Source organism: Equus przewalskii, chromosome 13 (assembly GCF_037783145.1).
Source record: "Equus przewalskii isolate Varuska chromosome 13, EquPr2, whole genome shotgun sequence".
NCBI classification, from domain to species: Eukaryota; Metazoa; Chordata; class Mammalia; order Perissodactyla; family Equidae; genus Equus; species Equus przewalskii.
In genome coordinates, this window is record NC_091843.1 from 63,844 (window position 1) to 86,287 (window position 22,444).

Here is a 22,444-nt window from a genome sequence, read left to right on the forward strand (position 1 = left end):
AATACTTATTTAGTGACTCTAGACTCTTTTTGTGATCCTCTAAATAATGACAACGTTTAATGATTTTTTAAATAAATGTATAAATACAACTCTCCCCTGATATCGTGATAAGGAAAACAGAGGTCACCCCTAATGCAGCAGTGTGAGCAGCGTTATTCGCATATTAAGAGACTTTTCAGTCTCCAGTTTCATGGTAAGGGCACGATGTTCAGCATGTTCTCCATTTTCCAGTGGGATATGACCAAAAGCAAATACAATTATCTGAAGAAGTATAGTTTTAAAAAATAAAAATTGAATATTCCACAGAGAGAGTAAACTATGAAAACCAATTTGTTTCTTTCCCAGAACTCCAAAGCTGGTGAGAGGAAATGCTTTTATCTTTCCTTCCCCCACAGGAAAACTGGTTCTTACCATGTGCTATTGACTTTTTAGCCTTCCATGACTGTAAAGGAAAACAACAAAACAAACAGACACCAAGATTTATACTGCTTTTTATTGCATTTACTGAATATTTCCCTAATATTACTGTCTACTGATACACATTTCCATGTTTCTAATATAAGAAAGGTGTGTGCATCGGGGCAGTGCTGGGTGTCAGGAGGTCACAAACTTATAGGCAAGGTTTTCAGTGAGTTGAGTGCAAATTACATGTTATTACCTTTATATTTAATGTTGTAAAATGGTCTGTTTTTGTCTGCTTATAGCTTGCTCGGAGACTCCTGTCTTGCAATTTTATTGCAACAGTATCATTTCTATTCCTTTTTTTAGTGGAAGTAACAATGTCCACAAATTTTTAAAGCACAAAGAATTATCTTACCTTACTATGCCATCCACTTCCTCTTAGTATAATTTTTTATCTGCAGCTTTGTAGGATATTTAGATACATTTTATGTGAGTATCCACATGTTTATCTGCATTATGTGCTGCATCATGGTTTGAAGGAGTTCCTGTGGGCTTAATGTACAGATGGATTTCAAATCACATCCAGGAATCCATGTATTTCTCATTTTTAGTGTAGGACTTTATTTTGTCTCTACGATATTGTGTATCATAACGACTTTCAACAGCTTTTTTTCTTTATTGTATCCCGTAATCGAAAGGGAATTTTCATGAAATTTCATTATGTAAAACCACTGCCAGTTACTTCTTTTTCTCCCAGTTTGCCCAGATTTCATCATACTCACCTAGTTCCTTGCATGATAAAGTGCAACTGATTTGATACATACAAGTTAGTATATCTCAATTTTAATGGACATGCTGCAAGAGGAAGAATAATATTTTAAGCAAATTTATATCAAAATAACATATCAAAATAGATAAGAAAATCAGAAGATAAGTAATTCAGAAGAATAATAACAACTTGATTGTTCAAATTTTATGGAATGGGGATGAGGTAGGGACTGAGATGAGCTGCAATTATTACATCCTACTTAACCAGTTCCTCACCTATTCATCACTATAGCCCTGACAAAGAAGTTGACTCAGTCCAGAGAACATGCATATGTGTGTAATGAAAATCTCTTTCAGGTAAGTTACAATCACCATTTTAAAAAAAACACAAAAATCACTACGTACGTACTTGATATTTGAGAGCTGTTTTCAGGCAACATAGACACATTGAATCATTGAATTTTCATTTATCCTTCCCAACAGCTCTGCAAGGAAATATTGGTTTTATAAATGAGAATGAAGAGTTTTAGTTAGCTTACTCTTGCATTATTTGTAGCTTACATTATCTGCCCAAAGTAACATTTTGTGTGTACCATAAATTAAGGTACAGCAGAAAGTATGCATATATTCATCTCCTAGTGTATTCTTATTCATAAACCTGTCAAATAGCTGGCAAGTGTGCTCTCAGCCAGTACCACCTCTGAGGATAAGATTTTTCATAGGACTATGTTTTGAGTAGTGTATTACACACATTTTTGGAATTTGTGGTTTTACATTTTTATTTCATAATTGACATATATATTGTTATATTATTAATGTATTTTATAAATGTCATTATGTGATTGTATCTTATAAATGATAAAAAAGACTTTAAATAATAGTCTGATAATTTCCCATATAGCTAATATTTGAAGTATTAATATTGGCTTAACTTGTTTTCATTTTTAATTTAATGTCCATATCTGTGCCTATCTATATCTGTATTATAAGCCTTTCTCAACCATGGAAAGATTGTTATTACTGGCTGAATATTGTTATGGGCTAGATATTGGATATAGTAGGATATTTAGCAGCTTAACTGGCTTCTAACCATTAGAAGTCTGTAACATCTCAACTCCCAGTTGTGAAAACCAATATGTCTCTAATCATTGGAAAATATTCTTTAAGGAGTAAAATCACTCTAGTTGAAAACCACTGATCTATTTCCATGTCTCTTTCTATCTCTATTTATGTATATTTTAATATGTGGCAGATAGGTATATTTTCAAATATCCTATATTGGAAGTTTGGATGTATCTTATTTATACTAGCTTTGCATAGTAAAACATCTCCCAGGTGATAATACAAAAAATCTATTGACTATGATGATGTATCTATTCAGAACAGGTTTTCTGATAAACCTGGATGGAAACACACTCTGACAGTGCTGGACAAATTCATTCTCATGGGAATCACAGACCACCCTGAGCTGCAGGCTCCCTTATTTGGGCTCTTCTTCATCATCTGCATGATCTCAGAGGTGAGCAACTTGGGCATGGTCATCCTCACTGAGATGGACTCCAGGCTACAAACATCCGTGTACTTTTTTCTCAGACACCTGGCTTTTACTGATCTTGGTTACTCAACAACTGTAGGACCCAAAATGTTAGTAAATTTTGTTGTGGATAAGAATACAATCTCTTATTGTTTTTGTGCTATAAAACTAGCTTTCTTTCTTATATTCATTATTAGTGAAGTTTTTATTCAGTCATCAATTTCCTATGACTGCTATGTGGCCATCTGTAACCCTCTGCTCTACCCAGTTATTATGTCACAAAGGGTTTGTCAAGTGCTGGCGGCAATCTCATATCTCTACAGCACATTTGCTTCTCTTCTACTCACCTTAAGGATTTTTAATTTGTCCTTTGTTTTCTTTGCTCTTCTCAGGCATGAAACTGAAATGCCTATTCTGATCTTAGCTGGCTTTAATTTGATTATCTCCCTTCTGATAGTACTAGTGTCCTTTTTTTAGAGTGATTTTATTGGGATTATAATGGTTTATAACACTGTGTAATTTCGGGTGTACATTATTGTTTATCAGTTCCTGAATACACTTCATCTTGTTCAACCCCAGTAGTCTAATTTTTACCCATAACCATATATATATGCCCCTTTGTCCCTTTTGCCCACCCCTCCAACCCCTTCTCCTCTGGTAACCACTAATCTGTTCTCTTTATCCACGTATTTGTTATCTTCCACATATGAGTGAAATCATGCAGTCTTTGTCTTTGTCTGACTTATTTCACTTAACATCACACCCTCCAGGTCTATCCATGTTGTTGCAAATGGGATAATTTTGTCTTTATTTATGGCTGAGTAGTATTCCATTGTATATATACGACTTCTTCTGTATCCATTCATCTGTAGAAGGGCACTTGGGTTGTTTCCACATCCTGGCTATTGCGAATTGTGCTGCAATGAACATAGCGGTGCATAAATCTTTTTGGATCATTGATTTCAAGTTCTTTGGATAAATACACAGTAGTGGGATAGCTGGATTGTATGGTATTTCTATTTTTAACTTTTTAAGGCATCTCCATACTGTTCTCCATAGTGGCTGCACCAGTTTGCTTTGTAGTATGTTTTGAAGTTAGGGATTGTGATGCCTCCAGCTTTGCTCTTTTTTCTCTGGATTGCTTTGGCTATTTGGGGTCTTTTGTTGTTCCATATAAATTTCTGGACTCTTTGTTCTATTTCTGTGGAGAATGTGATTGGGATTATGATTGGGATTGTGTTGAATCTATAGATTGCCTTGGGTAGTGTGGATATTTTAACTATGTTTATTCTTCTGATCCATGAACATGGAATATCTTTCTATTTCTTTATGTCTTCTTCAATTTCTTTCAAGAGTGTCTTAAGTTTTCAGTGTATAGGTCTTTCATCTCTTTGGTTAAGTTTACTCCTAGGTATTTTATTCTTTTTGTTGTGATTGTAAATGGGATTGTATTTTTGATTTCTCTTTCTGCTAGTTCATTGTTAGTGTATAGGAATGTAACTGATTTTTTTTCATTGATTTTGTACCCTGAAACTTTGCTATAGTTGTTGATTATTTCTGATAGTTTTCTGGTGGGTTCTTTAGGGTTTTCTATATATAGAATCATGTCATCTGCAAACAGTGAGAGTTTCAATTCTTCCTTTCCAAATTGGATTCCTTTTACTTCTTTTTCTTGCATAACTGCTCTGGCCAACACCTCCAGTACTATGCTGAATAGGAGTTGTGAGAGTGGGCACCCTTGACTCGTTCCTATTCTCAGGGGGATCGCTTTCAGTTTTTCACCATTAAGTATGATGTTGGCTGAGGGTTTGTCATATATGGCCTTTATTATGTTGAGGTACTTTCCTTCTATACCTATTTTATTGAGAGTTTTTATCATAAATGGATGTTGGATCTTGTCAAATGCTTTCTCTGCATCTGTTGAGATACTCATGTGATTTTTATTCCTCATTTTGTTAATGTGGTGTATCACATTGATTGATTTGTGGATGTTGAACCATCCCTGCATCCCTGGAATAAATCCCACTTGATCATGGTGGACAATCCTTTTAATGTATTGCTGTATTTGGTTTGCCAATATTTTGTTGAGGATTTTTTCACCTAAGTTCATCATTGACATTGGTCTTTAGTTTTCCTTCTTTGTGTTGTCCTTGTCTGGTTTTGGTATCAGGGTAATTTTGGCCTCATAGAATATGTTAGGAAGCTGTCTATCGTCTTCCATTTTTTGGAATAGTTTCAGAAGGATAGGTACTAAATCTTCTTTGAATGTTCAGTAGAATTCTCCAGATAATCCGTCTGGTCCTGGACTTTTGCTCTTTGGGAGGTTTTTGATTACTGTTTCAATCTCTGTACTTGTGATTGGTCTGTTAAGATTCTCTATTTCTTCTTGATTCAGTTTTGGAAGGTTGTATGAGTCTAGGAATTCATCTGTTTCTTCTAGCTTATTGAATTTGTGGGCATATAGTTTTTCACAGTATTCTCATCATCCTTTGTATCTCTGCAGTATCTGTTGTAATTTCTCCTCTTTCATTTCTAATTTTATTTATTTGAGCCTTCTCTCTTTTTTTCTTGGTGAGTCTGGCTAAAGTCTTGTCAATTTTTTTTATCCTCTCAAAGAACCAGTTCTTAGTTTCATTAAGCTCTTTTACTGTTTTTTTAGTCTCTATCTCATTTATTTCTGCTCTGATTTTTATTATTTTCCTCTTTCTGCTGACTTTGGGTTTTGTTTGTTCCTCTTTTAGCTCTGTTAGGTGCATTTTAAAATTACTCATTTGAGATTTTTCTTGCTTGTTGAGGCGGGCCTGTATTGCTATGAATTTCTCTCTTATGACCAATTTTTTTTTTTTCACTTTCACTTACCTGGTTTTTTAAAATTGAGTTCATAATAGTTTACATCAATGTGAGATTTCAGTTGTACATTATTTCTTGACTGTCACCACATAAGTGCTCCCCTTCACCCGCTGTGCCCACCCCCACCCCCCTTCCCCTGGTAACCACTGAACTGTCTTCTTTGTCCATGTGTTTGTTTATATTCCACGTATGAGTGAAATCATCTGGCATGTGTCTTTCTCAGATTGGCTTATTTTGCTTAGCATAAGTCCCTCCAGGTCCTTCCATGTTATTGCAAATGGGATGAATTTGTCTTTTTTGTCGCTTAGTAGTATTCCATTGTGTGTGTATATATATAAAACATCTTCCTTATCCAATTATCAGTTGATGGGGACTTAGATTGTTTCCATGTCTTGGCTATTGTGAATAGTGCTGCAATGAACATAGGGGTACATATGCTACTTTGGATTGTTGATTTCAAATTGTTTGGGTAGATACCCAGTAGTGGGATAGCTGGATCATACGATAGTTCTATTTTTAGTTTATTGAGGAATCTCCATACTGTTTTCCATAGTGGCTGCAGCAGTTTGCATTCCCACCAGCAGTGTATGAGGGTTCCCTTTTCTCCACATCCTCTCCAACATTTGCTATTTTTAGTGTTAGTGATTATAGCCATTTTAACAGGCATAAGGTGGTATCTTAGTGTAGTTTTGGTTTGCATTTCCCTGATGACTAGTGATGTTGAACATCTTTTCATGTGTTTGTTGGCCATCTGCATATCTTGTTTGGAAAAATATCTGTTCATATCCTCTGCCCATTTTTTGATCAGGTTTTTTTTTTTTTTTATTGTTCAGTTGTTTGAGCTCCTTCTACATTATGGAGATTAACCCCTTATCAGATATATGATTTGCAAATATTTTCTCCCAGTTGGTGAGTTGTTTCTTTATTTTGATTCTAGTTTCTTTTGCCTTGCAGAAGCTCTTTAGTCTGATGAACTCCCACTTGTTTATTTTTTCTTTTGTTTCCCTCGTGTGAGAAGACATGGTATTTGAAAAGATCCTTTTTAGTTCAATGTCAAAGAGTGTACTACGTATATTATCTTCCAGGAGATTTATAGTTTCAGGACTTATCTTCAAGTCTGTGATGTATTTTGAGTTTATTTTTGTATATGGCATGAGATAATGGTCTACCTTTATCCTTTTGCATGTGACAGTACAGTTTTCCCAACACCATTTGTTGAAGAGACTCTCTTTTCTCCATTGTATGTTCTTGGCACCTTTGTTGAAGGTTAGCTGTCCATAGATGTGCAGTTTTATTTCTGGACTTTTAGTTCTGTTCCATTGATCTGTGTGCCTGTTTTTGTACCAGTACCATGCTGTTTTGATCACTATGGCTTTGTAGTACATTTTGAAGTCAGGGATTGTGATGCCTCCAGCTTTGTTCTTTTTTCTCAGGATTACCTTAGCAATTCAGGGTCTTTGGTTGCCCCAAATGAACTTTAGAGTTCTTTGTTCTACTTCCATGAAGAATGTCATTGGGATTCTGATTGGGATTGCATTGAATCTGTAGATTGCTTTGGGTAGCATGGACATTTTAACAATGTTTATTCTTCCAATCCATGTGCATGGAATCTCTTTCCATCTCTTTACGTCATTATCAATTTCTTTCAGTAATATCTTATAGTTTTCATGTATAAGTCCTCCACCTCCTTGGTTCAATTTGTTCCTAGGCATTTTATTCTTTTAGTTGTGATTTAAAATGGAATTGTATTCTTGAGTTCTCTTTCTGTAAGTTCGTTATTGGAGTAGAGAAAAATAACTGATTTTTTAAGTTGATTTTGTACCCTGCAACTTTACTGTAGTTGTTAATTATTTCTATTAGTTTTCTGATAGATTCTTTGGGGTTTTCTGTATATGAGATCATGTCATCTGCAAACAGCGAGAGTTTCACTTCTTTGCTCCCTAGTATTCCTTTTTCTTGCCTAATTGCTCTTGCCAAAACATCCAGTAATATGTTGAATAAGAGTGGTAAGAGTGGGCATCCTTGTCTCATTCCTGTTCTCAGGGGAATATTGTTCTGCTCTGATTTTCATTATTTCTCTCCTTCTGACTTTTGCTTGTTCTTCTTTTTCTAATTCAGTTAGGTGTAATTTGAGATTGCTTATTTGAGATTTTTCTTGTTTGTTAAGGTGTGCCTGTATTGCAATGAATTTCCCTCTTAATATGGCTTTTGCTGCATCCCATATGAGTTGGTATGGTATGTTTTCATTTTCATTTGTCACCAGATATTTTCTTATTTCTCCTTTAATTTCTTCAATGACCCATTGCCTGTTCAATAGCGTGTTGTTTAGTCTCCACATCCTTGTGCCTTTCTCAGCTTTTTTCTTCTAATTAATTTCTAGCTTTATAGCATTGTGATTGGAAAAGATGTTTGTTATTATTTCAATTTTGTTAAATTTATTGAGGCTTACCTTGTTTCCCAACATGTGGTAAATCCTTGAGAATGTTGTGTGCACACTTGAGAAGAATGTGCATTCTGCTGTTTTGGGATGGTGTGTTCTATATATGTCTATTAAGTCCAATTATTTTAGCTTTTTATTTAATTCCACTGTTTCCTTGTTGATTTTCTGTCTGGATGATCTACCCATTGATGTGAGTGGAGTGTTGAGGTCCCCTACTATTATTGTGTTGTTATTAATATCTTCTTTTAGGTTTGTTAATAGTTGCTTTATGAACTTTGGTGCTTCTGTGTTGGGTGCATAGATATTTATGTGTTATTTCTTCTTGATGGAGTGTCCCTTTGATCATTATATACTGCTTCTCTGTCTCTCTTTACCCGTCTTATCTTGAAGTCTACTTTGTCTGACCTAAGTATTGTGACACCTGCTTTCTTTTGTTTGCCATTAGCTTGGAGTATTGTCTTCCACCTCTTCACTCTGAGCCTGTGTTTGTTATTGGAGCTGAGATGTGTTTCCTGGAGGCAGCATATTGTTAGGTCTTGTTCTTTAATCCATCTTGCCACTCTGTCTTTTTATTGGAGAATTCAATCCATTTACATTTAGTGTGATTATTGATGTTTGACAGCTTAATGCTGTCATTTTATCACTCATTTTCCAGTTTTCCTGCATTTCCTTTGTTTCTTGTCCTGTGTGTTTTTGTCTACTCATTGAATTATATAGTTTTTTATGATGTGTTTCTCTGTCTTCTCCTTATTTAATCTGTGTGTGTCTGTTCTGCTTTTTTGTTTAGTGGTTACCCTGCGGTTTCCATTCAGAATCTCATGTATAAGATAGTCCAATTTCTTATGGCCGCTTATTTCCTTAGTCTAAACCGATTCTGTCCCTTTTCTCCTCCCCACCTAAATTGTTTTTCTCACATCTTATTCCATCTTGTATTGTGCTTTTGTGGTTAAAAAGACAGGATTACCTTTGTTTTTGGTGGTTTCTTTCCCTTTAGCTTAATGCTAGACTTGAGTATTGGCTATCCTATTCTGATTATGTCTACCTATTTATCTCCTTACTCTGTGTTTTGTGACCCCTTTCTCCTTTTGTTTTTCAAGTATGAGGGCCTTCATGAGGATTTCCTGTGGGGGTGGGGGGAGTCTCACGGCTATGAAGTCCCTTAGCTTTTGTTTGTTTGGGAAAGTTTTAATTTCTCCCACATATCTGAAGGATATTTTAGCTGGATAGAGTATTCTTGGCTGAAGATTTTTGTCCTTTAAGGATTTGAATATGTTGCTCCATTCTCTACTAGGTTGTAAGGTTTCTGCAGAGAAATCTGGTGAAAGCCTGGTAAGGGTTCCTTTGTATGTTATTTTCTTCTGCCTTGCTGCCCTTAGTATTCTCTCTTTGTCATTAATTTTTGTCAGTTTTACTACTATATGCCTTGCAGTAGGTCTTTTTACATTGACAAATCTAGGAGATCTGGAAGCCTCTTCCACATAGATTTCCCTCTCTTTTTCTAGGTTTGGGAAGTGCTCTGTTATTATTTCTTTGAACATGCTTTCTGCTCCATTCTCCTTCTCTTCTTCTTCTTGAATACCTGTGATTCTTATGTTGCATTTCCTCATTGAGTTGGATATTTCTTGGAGACTTTCTTGATTTCTTTTTAGTCTTAGTTCTCTCTCCTCCTCTTTCTGGAGCATTTCAACATGTCTATCTTTGATTATGCCGATACGCTCCTCTATGATGTCCACTGGAGCATTCAGTGAATCTGTATTTTGTTTTATCTCTGCCATTGTGTCTTTCATCTCTAATATTTATGATTTATTCTTCTTTATAGTTTTGATCTCTTTCGTGAAGTAGCTCCTGAACTCATTGAGTTGTTTCTCTACATTCTCTTTTACCTCATTAGGTTTTTTGATGATAGCTGTTTTGAATTCATTGGCATTTAGATTACATATTTCTTTGTCCTCAGGACTGAGTTCTGGGTGCTTATCATTTTCTCTCTGACGGAGATTTGATGTAGTGTCTGATGTTCTTAGTAGAAGTGGGTTGGGTCTTTTGCATTCTGATATTATTTGGTTGCAGTTATTGCCTATCACCACCGGGTGGGGTCCGATAGCCTTCAGCTGAGACCCCAGGCAGTGGAGCAGGCATAGGGACAGTGGAGGGAGGGGCACTTTCTCCTGTATGCTCTCTGGGCTTTCTCGCTCTATCTGGTCTCCTAGGGTGTTGGCTTGATGAGATTACCCCCCACGAAAGCTCTCACCCTGTTAGAGGGCTTCCTTCTAGGTTGCAAGGGCCCTAAGGAGTCCTTGGTGTTCCCATGAATGAGTATTCCCCTCCCCCATTCCTTTCCTCATGGATACTCCCATGGTTGCAGATCACAGACTTTAGGGGAGGGAGTGAAGTTCTCTCTTACCCCATTCCAGCTCCTCTGAAGAGGGCTCCAGCCTCTCTGCCCTCCATCATATGGCTGTGTGTCTCTCTGACAATTTTGTGTTGTGTTAGGATGTCCTCTGTTGGAGTATGAATGCCCCTTTTCATTGTGTTTTGGACAGGAGAGAGTCCCAGGAAAGTTCACTCCACCGTGATGCTCTCTCCTACCTGTCTTTTCTGCTTATGACCACTTCTTCTGCATCCCAAAAGAAGTGGTCTGTTGTATTTTCATTTTCCTTTGACTCCAGGTAATTTTCAATTTCACACTTGAGTTCTTTGATGATTCCATTTTTGTTTGGTAGCATGGTGTTTAGTCTCCACATATTTCTGACTTTCCCAGGATTTTTTCTTGTGGTTGATTACTAGCTTCATAGCATTGTGGTCAGAAAAGATCATTGGGATGATTTCAATCTTCCTAAATTTATTGAGGCTTTCCTTGTTTCCCAATATATGATCTAACTTTGAGAATGATCCATGTGCACTTGAGAAGATTGTATATTCTGCTGTTTTTGGATGGAGTGTTCTATATATATTTATTAAGTCCATCTGATCAAGTGTTTCATTTAAATTTGCTATTTCCTTGTTGACTTTTTGTCTGGATGATCTGTTCGTTGATATGAGTGGCATGTTGAGGTCCCCTACTATTATTGTCTTGCTGTTAATTTCTCCCTTTAGGTCTGTTAACAATTGCTTTATGTATTTTGGTGCCCCTGTGTTAGGTGCATATATATTAATAAATGTTATGTCCTCTTCATGGAATTTCCCTTTTATAATTATGTACTGCTTCTCTTTGTCTCTTACTGTCTTTTTTAACTTGAAGTCTGCTTTATCTGATAAAAGTATGGCAACACCTGCTTTCTTTTCTTGGCCATTAGCTTGGAGTATTGTTCCTTCACTCTAAGACTATGTTTGTCTTTGGAGCTGAGATGTGTTTCCTGGAGGCAGCATATTGTTGGGTCTTGTTTTTTAATCCATATAGCTACTCTGTGTCTTTTTATTGGAGAATTCAGACCATTTACATTTAGAGTGGTTATTGATAGATGAGGGCTTAGTACTGCCTTTTTATCTCTTGTTTTCTGGTTTTCTGTTTCCATTGTTTCTCTTCCTTTGTATTTCTGACTGCCATTTAACATTGTTGGTTTTCTGAGAGGAATTTCTCAGTTTTCTCTGTTTTTGTGATTTGTGGCTCTGCTCTGATTTTTTGTTTAGTGGTTACCATGAGGGTTGCATGAAAGATATCAGAGATGAGATAGACCATTTCCTCAAAGCCTCTTATCTCCATTAACCTAAGCAGGTTCCTACCCTTTCCTCTCCCCTTCTGAGTAATTGATGTTACAAATTGTTCTGTTTTTAATTTTGTGAGTTTGTGGTTAACTCAAAGTGTTTATCATTAATTTTGATGCTTTCTTTCCCTTTCTCTTTTAAGTTGCAATTGAGTCTTTGCCTTCCTATTTTAGTAGAGAGCTGCAGGTTTCTGATCATGTCTATCTATTTGTCTCCTTGCTCAGAGCTTTGTAGACCTTTGTCTTTTTGTTGCCAGTGGGAGGGTATCTTTGATTATTTCTCATAAGGGAGATCTAGTGGTAATGAACTCCCTCAGCTTCTGTTTATCTGGGAAAGTAGTATTTTTGTCTTAACTCCTGATTTTCAGAATCATTCTCAGGATAAACTCTGCTGAGGGAAGTCACAAGGCTTTTTCTACCTGTGACTCCCACCTGACAGTGGTCAGAGTGTTCTATGGGACTTTGACATTTATGTATGTTCACCCTAAGTCCAGTCATTCCTTCAACATTGATAAAATGACATCATCATTGTCCCCATGTTGAATCCATGATCTATAGCTTGAAGAACAAAAATGTAAAATAGGCAGCACAACAAATATGGAAAAAATTATGCAATCTTTTTTCTTAAAGTTTATGTACAATATGATTTTCAGTACTTAGGCTATGGGCTTCAAACTTTGCCTTGCGTCTTTAGAAGGAATAGCAAGCACAAGTGAGTTCAACATACATTTAGAGATTGCCTTCTAAGTGCCAATCACACTTCTACATGCTATAAACACATTAGTACTCAAAACAGGAAAAATATTCACCTTGTTTGAGGGGGAGAGATGAATTATAAACATAATTAAGTACAATTTATGGTATAGTAGAATGGATTAGGACACTATAGACCATAAAAAGGAGGTAAGGAGAGAGGTATGCTGTGTGGGAGTGAGGAACAACAGTAGGTACAAAAACAGGAACAAAAGAGGAGTTCAAATGATGCTTGTGTTATTCCCAACTATTAGAATAAATTTCCCAATGTCTATGTGTGGTTTGTGGATGTGTTTTTGTGTAAGGGCATCCTTCTGTTTTAGCCTTCATACTCTTCAATGGCATGTGTTAAAACCAAACATATTGTGGTTTCAAGGAGGCTCAGTGTAGTGCTAGGATTTGAAGTCATCAGTCGTATGAATTTGCTCAAACGCCCCTCCCATTTGGATGATCTTAAGGTCCTGCTCTCTTCTCATTTAGTGCAGTTGCCTTCTTATATGGGCCCTAGAACATCTATTCACTCAACATGCTTAGCAATTCAGTTACTCGCAAGATCAATGCAACATTTTATTTTTGTGAATCAGTCCATTTCTTTATACCAGAGGACTTATCAATTAAGAAAAATTTCCTTGATTATAGTTAGCAATACGGTATTGTATACTTGAAAGTTGCTAAGAGTGTAAATCTTAAATGTTCTAACCACACATAAAAAATAGTATTCATGCTCTTGAGTGATCCAAGATGGCGCTGTGAGTAGTCCTCTTTGTCTCTCTCCCTTCGAGTCTACAATTATTTGGACACTTATCGCTTAACGGGGGATATCCAGACAGCATCTCAGGACGTCTGAGATACCCACGCGACTATACATCGGAAGGCGGACGGACTTTCCTCCGGGAGGATGTGGAAATAGGTGAAAACTCTCTGACCCCGACCGAGCAGCCTAGTACCCGCAAGCGGCTTTCTTCCAACGGACACCCCCAGAAGATCTACACACATCTAGGGCAGGAGCGAGCACACAACAGAGGAGTGACGGTGGAAACAGGTGACCAGAACCCTACCTAAACCCCCCGCAATTACTCCTAAATGCAGAGGGAAACTTTGGAGTTGCACACCTGGGCCCATGGGGAGAGTCTCTCCCCACAATTGGCGGGGAGACCACGCCTGGTGTTCGCGGTGCCCGGAGGGTCCCAGAGAGAGTCGCTGAGGGTACGGAGGTCTCCCAGCTGCCGTTGCCCGCACTGTGGGAGTAGGGATTGCCGGAGAACTCGGAGAGGACCAGGACTGGGGGAACTTTCAAAGGCCGGCTCTGCGACCCGGAGGGGAAGCTCCGGAGTTCCACCCGGGCAACAGACAAAACTCTCTGTCTGCCATTAGCGGAGGGGCCACGCCCAGCACTCAACTCCGGGAAAGCCCCGGAGAGAATCCCAGAGGGCCGGGCAACGCCCAGCTGCCGTTGCCTGCCCCGTGGGACTAGGGATTGCCAGAGATCTCGGAGAGGACTGGGGCTGGGGGGAGTTCCAGAGACCCAGCTCCATAGCCTAGGGGGAAACCCTACAGGCTCACAGCAGCCTTAGGGAAAGCCTCTGCACAGCACCAGTAGAAAGCACCCAGCTGGCAACCACAAGGCTGGAAGACCCCAGGGCAAAAGCAGCATAGCTAGGTGAACTAACCACAGACTGTAGAAGATGCCAATAGCTCTCCTGCGACCCATAGAGGACAAGTGAGATTTTGTGGGTGCCGACAGCAACGGAGTGACAAATATAAGTGATCCCACCCCTGGCTGCTGGAAAAGCCCATAACACCGTTGCAGACCCCAAGGAGGGAGCACATCTAGGTGGGCTGGAACAGTAGGCACCAGCAGCCTGAAACCCCCCTGTGACAGCCCCCACGGCAGAGGAGGGAATCCAAAGGACCACTGTGACTATGAGGAGGGGCCCAGGCCCAGTTAGCAACTGCGGACAGGGTTCCTGGTTGGTGCAGTATAAACAGCTGCTCCCCCACCGCAGCAGCTGAAACAAGTGAAAGGAGCAACTAAACTCTATCTCCATGCGGAGGCACAAATCAACAACATCAAGCAATATGAAAAAATACATTAAATCTCCAGAACAGAAAGAAAGTAACAAATACACGGAAAACAATCCCAAAGAAAATGAGATATATAACCTAAATGATGATGACTTCAAAACAGCCATCATTAAAATACTCAATGAGTTAAGAGAGAATTCTGACCGACAACTCAACGAGTTCGGGAGCTATGCCACAAAAGAGTTTGATACGATAAAGAAGAACCAAAGAGAAATATTGGAAATGAACACAATAGAGGAGATTAAGAAAAATCTAGATGCTCTGAACAGTAGGGCCGATAATATGGAGGAAAGAATTAGCAATTTGGAAGATGGCAATATAGAATTGCTGCAGGCAGAGGAGGAGAGAGAAGCAAGACTAAAAAGAAATGAAGAAACTCTCCGAGAATTATCAGACACAATTAGGAGATGCAACGTAAGGATTATAGGTATACCAGAGGGAGAAGAGAAGGAGAAAGGGGCAGAAAGCCTATTCAAAGAAATAATGGCTGAGAACTTCCCAAATCTAGTGAGAGAGATGGATCTTCAGGTGACAGAAGCCAATAGATCTCCAAACTTTATCAATGCAAGAAGACCAACTCCACGGCATATAGTAGTGAAGCTAGCAAAAGTCAACGACAAGGAGAAAATACTAAGGACAGCCAGGCAAAAGAAACTAACCTACAAAGGAACCCCCATCAGGCTATCAGCAGATTTCTCAGCAGAAACTTTACAGGCTAGAAGAGAGTGGAACGATATATTCAAAAATCTGAAGGACAAAAATCTACAGCCGAGAATTCTCTACCCAGCCAAAATATCCTTCAAATATGATGGAGAAATAAAAACTTTCCCAGATAAACAAAAATTAAGGGAGTTCATTGCCACAAAACCTCCTCTTCAGGAAATCCTCAGGAAAACCCTCATTCCTGAAAAATCCAAAAAAGGAAAGGGGCTACAAAACCAAGAGCAGAGGAGATAAGTAGAAGGACAACAACAGAGAGTAGCAGCTCTACATCAGAACAGATTAAACCATGGGACGAGAAACAAAGGAAACTGAAGAAAACCGGAAAACAAGACACAAAATGGTAGTGGTAGGCCCCCACATCTCAATAATCACTCTAAATGTAAATGGATTGAACTCCCCAATCAAAAGACACAGAGTGGCAGGATGGATCAAAGAACAAGATCCAACAATATGCTGCCTCCAGGAAACACACCTCAGCCCCAAAGACAAACACAGACTCAGAGTGAAGGGATGGAGAACAATACTCCAAGCTAATAATGAATAAAAGAAAGCAGGTGTCGCTATACTAATATCAGACAAGGTAGATTTCAAAGCAAAACAGATAAAGAAAGATAAAGAGGGACAGTATATAATGATAAAAGGGACTCTCCACCAAGAAGACATAACACTTATAAATATATACGCACCCAACACAGGAGCACCAAAATTTGTAAAGCAACTCTTAATAGAACTAAAAGAAGACATCAACAACAATACAATAATAGTAGGGGACCTCAACACACCATTAACACCAATGGCAGAACATCCAGACAGAAAATCAACAAGGAAATAATAGAATTAAATGAAAAATTAGACCAGATGGACTTAATAGATATATATAGAACACTTCATCCAAAAACAGCAGGTTACACATTCTTCTCAAGTGCACATGGAACATTCTCAAGGATTGACCATATTTTGGGAACCAAAGCAAACATCAATAAACACAAGAGAGTTGAAATAATATCAAGCATCTTTTCTGATCATAATGCTATTAAACTAGAAATCAACTACAAGAAAAAAGCAGAGAAAGGTGCAAAAATGTGGAGACTAAATAACATGCTTCTCAACAAACAATGGATCATTGAAGAAATTAAAGAAGAAATCAAATTTTATCTGGAGACAAATGAAAATGAGAACACGACATACCAAATCATTTGGGATGCAGCAAAAGCAGTCCCAAGACGGAAATTCATCACAATACAGGCTCACCTCACTAAACAAGAAAAAGCTCACATAAGCAACCTCAAACGACACCTAACAGAACTAGAAATAGAAGAACAAACAAAGCCCAGAGTCAGCAGAAGGAGGGAAATAATAAAAATAAGAGCAGAAATAAACGATGTTGAAACAAAAAAGACAATAGAAAGGATCAATGAAACAAAGAGTTGGTTCTTCGAAAGAATTAACAAAATTGACAAACCCCTAGCCAGACTCACCAAGAAAAGAAGAGAGAAATCGCAAATTAATAAAATTAGGAATGACAGAGGAGAAATCACAACAGATACCAATGAAATACAAGAGATCATAAGAGAATACTATGAAAAACTATATGCCAACAAATTGAACAACCTGGAAGAAATGGACAAATTCCTAGACTCCTACAATCTCCCCAAACTGAATCAGGAAGAAATGGAGAATCTGAATAGGCCAATCACAAGTAAGGAAATAGAAACGGTAATCAAAAACCTCCCCAAAAATAAGAGTCCAGGACCAGACGGCTTCTCTGGAGAATTCTACCAAACATTCAAATAAGACTTAATACCTATTCTCCTCAAATTTCTGTTCCAGAAAATTGAGAAAGATGGAGAACTCCCTAACACATTCTATGAAGCCAACATCACTCTGATCCCCAAACCTGACAAGGACAACACAAAGAAGGAGAACTACAGGCCGATATCACTGATGAACATAGATGCAAAAATCCTCAACAAAATTTTGGCAAACTGAATACAGCAATACATCAAAAAGATTATACACCATGATCAAGTGGGATTTATACCAGGGACACAGGGATGGTTCAACATCCGCAAGTCAATCAACGTGATACACTACATCAACAAAATGGAAAACAAAAACCACATGATCATCTCAATAGATGCAGAGAAAGCATTCGACAAGATCCAACACCCATTTATGATAAAAACCCTCAGTAAAATGGGTATAGAAGGAAAGTACCTCAACATAATAAAGGCCATATATGATAGACCCACAGCCAACATCATACTCAATGGACAAAAACTGAAAGCCATCCCTCTGAGGACAGGAACAAGACAAGGGTGCCCACTTTCACCACTCCTATTCAACATAGTACTGGAGGTGCTGGCCAGAGCAATTCGGCAGGAAAAAGAAATAAAAGGAATCCAAATAGGTAACGAAGAAGTAAAACTCTCGTTGTTTGCAGACGACATGATCTTATATATAGAAAACCCCAAAGAATCCATAGAAAAACTATTAGAAATAATCAACAACTACAGCAAAGTAGCAGGGTATAAAATTAACGTGCATAAATCAGTAGCATTTCTATACACTAACAATGAACTAACAGAAAAAGAACTCAAGAACTCAATCCCATTCACAATCGCAACAAAAAGAATAAAATACCTTAGGATAAACTTAACCAAGGAAGTGAAGGATCTATAAAATGAAAACTACAAGACTTTCTTGAAAGAAATTGACGATGACATAAAGAGATGGAAAGACATTCCTTGCACATGGATTGGAAGAATAAACATAGTTAAAATGTCCATACTACCTAATGCAATATACAGATTCAATGCTATCCCAATCAGAATCCCAAGAACATTCTTCACAGAAATTGAACAAACAATCCTAAAATTCATGTGGGGCAACAAAAGACCGCGATTTGCTAAAGCAATCCTGAGCAAAAACAAAGCCGGCGGAATCACAATCCCCAATTTCAAAACATACTACAAAGCTACAGTGATCAAAACAGCATGGTACTGGTACAAAATCAGGTCCACAGATCAATGGAACAGAATTGAAAGCCCAGAGATAAAACCACACATCTATGGACAGCTAATCTTCGACAAAGGAGCAGAGGGCCTACAATGGAGAAAAGAAAGTCTCTTCAACAAATGGTGCTGGGAAAACTGGACAGCCACATGCAAAAGATTGAAAATTGACCATTCTTTTTCATCACACACCAAAATAAACTCAAAATGGATCAAACACCTAAAGATTAGGCCTGAGACAATAAGTCTTTTGGAAGAGAATATAGGCAGTACACTCTTTGACATCAGTTTCAAAAGAATCTTTTCGGACACTCTAACTCCTCAGTTGAGGGAAACAATAGAAAGAATAAACAAATGGGACTTCATCAGACTAAAGAGCTTCTTCAAGGCAAGGGAAAACAGGATTGAAACAAAAAAACAGCTCACTAATTGGGAAAAAATATTTACAAGCCACTTATCTGACAAAGGGTTAATCTCCATAATATACAAAGAACTCACACTGATTAGCAACAAAAAAACAAACAACCCGATCAAAAAATGGGCAGAGGACATGAACAGACATTTCTCAAAAGAAGATATGAATATGGCCAATAGACACATGAAAAGATGTTCATCATCGCTAATCATCAGGGAAATGCAAATCAAAACTACACTAAGATATCACCTTACACCTGTTAGATTGGCAAAAACATCCAAAACCAAGAGTGTAAAATGTTGGAGAGGATGTGGAGAAAAAGGAACCCTCATACACTGTTGGTGGGAATGCAAACTGGTACAGCCACTATGGAAAACACTATGGAGATTTCTCAAAAAGTTAAAAATAGAAATACCCTATGACCCAGCCATCCCATTACTGGGTATCTATCCTAAGAACCTGATATCAGAAATCTCAAGAGTCCGTTGCACCCCTATGTTCATCGCAGCATTATTTACAATAGCCAAGATGTGGAACCAGCCTACATGCCCAGAAACTGATGATTGGATAAAGAAGATGTGGTATATATACACAATGGAATACTACTCACCCATAAAAAAAGACAAAATTGGCCCATTCACAACAACGTGGATGGACCTCGAGGGTATTATGTTAAGCGAAATAAGCCAGTCAGACAAAGACGAACTCTATATGACTCCACTCATAGGTGGAATTTAGTATATTGATATGGAGATGTGATCGGTGGTTACCAGGGAAAAGGGGGGGTGGGGGGAGGGCACAGAGGGGGAAGTGGTGTACCCACAACATGACTAACAAAAATGTACAACTGAAATCTCACAAGGTTGTAATCTATCATAACATTAATAAAAAAATAAAAAAATAAAAAAAATAAAAAATAGTATTCATGTGGCGTGATGGAGACGTTAGCTAGATAATGCTAAATTGTAATCATATTGTGGTATATAAGTGTATCAAATCAACACACTGTACACCTTAAACTTACGCAATGTTGTATGTCAATTATATCTCAATAAAGCTGGAGGAAAAACATAAATTTCCTGAGGTACCCTATGGAACTTTCTAATTTTTTAAATTATATTTTATTGAGATCTTGATTCCTAACTGCTTCTTTTTGTTAGTAGAATTGTTAAGACTCCTTAACTCTCTGAAAAAAAAGACTACTTCTTGTTTAAAATTCATGTTCTAAATGTTTTGTATCTTTGCATAAGAGGTCTACTCTGTGTGGCATTAAGGTTATTGCCTCTTTCATGGCATGACTTTCCTCAATATTGGTTCCTATGAGAGTAATATAATTTTAATAGGATCCATTGTTTGACTGCGGAAGTTTGATCATTCCTCTTGTAGGAAGCAAAAGGAGGCAATCACATGATTTGGTCTATACTATACTTATAGTGAAAGTATAGTGACACTCCAAAGAGCTGCAGATCTTGGCCTGTGCTGGCATCATGTTCATTTCTTCCCTTCTGGTTGTCTTCGTCTCCTACATGTACATCACTTCTGCCATCCTGAGGAGGGGTTCAGCTGAGCGCAGGTGCAAGGCTTTCTCCACTTGTGGTTCCCACATGCAGGCAGTCACCACAGTCTATGGGACCGTCATCTGTATGTACTTACAGCCAAGCTCAACCCATTCCCTTGACACAGATGAGACGGGCTCAGTCTTCTACACAGTGATCATTCCCATGTTGAACCCCTTAACCTACAGCCTTAGGAGCAGGGAGCTGAAAGACACCCCTAAAAAAGCCATCAATAGAAACTAGGCTTTTGTGTTCGTGAAATTGAGAAAGTGACTTGAATAAATAAAAATGAAATTTTCTTCATGGTCTGATTTTTTCCTTTTAAAAAACTATCAGAATGCTTATTCTTGATATGTGATTTTGATATATGTATTCTCTGTATAGTGAAATTTTTGAAAGATTTTCATTTAGAATGAGATTTCAGATGAAAAAGTAACTGTAAGAATTTACAGCCAATCTGTCATTTTTCAAATGGAAATATATTAAAAATAATTAGTTGTCTGGTCCTTAAGAGTATATATCAATTTTCCCATTTCTCAAATAAGGTACCTGTTCATTAATCGAGCCAAATTATTAGAGAGTATAGATTAAAAAGAAGAGCTCTGGGACACAGCCCTGTTTGACATAATTTCTTGAATGGTTTAGTACATTGATTATTCCAGTGTTTCCCAAACATTATTCAGTTACCCTTTACTTCTGGTGTTTGTCATATCATATGTCATGTCATATGTTTCATGTACTATTAGATACTTAATATTTTCTTTAATTTGACATAAATTGACTAATTTTTTAAAATTTAATCTCATCTTAAGAAATGACATTTGTGAAATCATGGATTTGAGGTACTAGATTTTTAAATACACACCAAAATAAAAACAGAACCATCTAAACAACAATAAAAAAGACCCGCCTAAAATAGTCTCCCACTCATTTTTGGAACAAGGGATTAATAAATTAATGAAATTTTGAAATAGAAAGGCTTTTTTTAGCTTTTCTAAGCCAACCCAGAGTTCCACAGAGGTTAAGAGACTCAACGACCCACCAGCCGAGGGAAGAGTTAGGAGGAGAAACTCGGTCTATATTTAATGTTGCAAGTTTAGTGCTTTCTTTACCATGTTTGGTTGCAAAATGTGCCCCCAATTAGCTGACTAGCTACTTAAATATGAGCATTCACACCAAATAAAATAATTTTTGTCTGAGTGTAAATGGTGCTAAGAGATCAAACTGCTTAAGATCGCTAAAATACTTATTTTCTTATTATTTGCCAAAACAATAGCTGTTTCCAATTGTTTAAATATAAATAGAATGAAAAGAATAGGATTACATTAATGCAGAATGTTAATAATAGGGGAAACTGTATATGTGGAGAGAACTGAAAAGAAGTATATGGGAATTCCACCTTTTGCTTAATTTTTCTGTAAACATAAAACTGCTCTAAATAATAACATCTACTAATAAAAACAAACAAAGAATACTATTGAGGCACAGTCCTGTTTAAAACTGGGGTTATATCTAGCTGATATCTTTCTTGTCCACTTTATTTTAGTAGTAGCATTTTGCTAGGGACTGTTAAGAAGCATTAATTGCCAGGATAGCACGAGGCTGGCCAGAGGAGAGTACAGCAGCCTTGATGGCGTACGGATGTATAGACCCCAGACTGGATATGAAACTTGCCTTTAACATTATCAAGATAGTGATGCTATTTAACATGTTTGATCCTCAGATTCTATTTGTGTTGTTACCAGGTAAGTGATACTTAATGGAAAACATCATAATTATCATCCTAAGATTTCAAAGCATAAGCATTATCAAGTGTTAAAAATGTGATACCCATTTGAAAGAAATGGAGGGCTAATAAATATCCCACAGCAATTCCAGCAATAGATATTCCTAAATACCATCAAAGCAAAAATAGAAATAAAATTCAGGATCCCAGGCCCCTGGCTCTCCCATTATGCTCTTCATTGTTAAAGTGATCATTCTTTTAAGATTTTATTTTTTTTTCCTTTTTCTCCCCAAAGCCCCCCGGTACATAGTTGTATATTCTTCATTGTGGGTCCTTCTAGTTGTGGTATGTGGGACGCTACCTCAGCGTGGTTTGATGAGCAGTGCCATGTCCGCACCCAGGATTCAAATCAATGAAACACTGGGCCGCCTGCAGTGGAGCGCATGAACTTAACCACTCGGCCACGGGGCCAGCCCC

General features: G+C 37.6%; 1 protein-coding gene across 1 annotated transcript; it reads left to right on the forward strand.

The window, feature by feature from the left end:
• The first annotated feature begins 1,495 nt into the window (after nt 1-1,495).
• LOC139075419 (olfactory receptor 8K3-like) lies at nt 1,496-20,484 on the forward strand. Its single transcript, XM_070571733.1, has 5 exons — nt 1,496-1,527; nt 2,557-3,160; nt 3,530-3,558; nt 12,064-12,183; nt 20,346-20,484. Exons 1-5 carry the CDS (start codon nt 1,496-1,498, stop codon nt 20,482-20,484), a joined length of 924 nt encoding a protein of 307 aa, XP_070427834.1.
• Nucleotides 20,485-22,444: the final 1,960 nt, after the last annotated feature.

Coding starts and splice junctions, on each gene's coding strand:
- LOC139075419 (XM_070571733.1), top strand. CDS start 1,496: ATGCATATGTGTGTAATGAAAATCTCTTTCAG. Junction 3,559..12,063: donor GTATATATACGACTTCTTCT/GTATCCATTCAT, acceptor CCTGATTTTCAG/AATCATTCTCAGGATAAACT. Junction 12,184..20,345: donor TTTATGTATGTTCACCCTAA/GTCCAGTCATTC, acceptor CTTACAGCCAAG/CTCAACCCATTCCCTTGACA.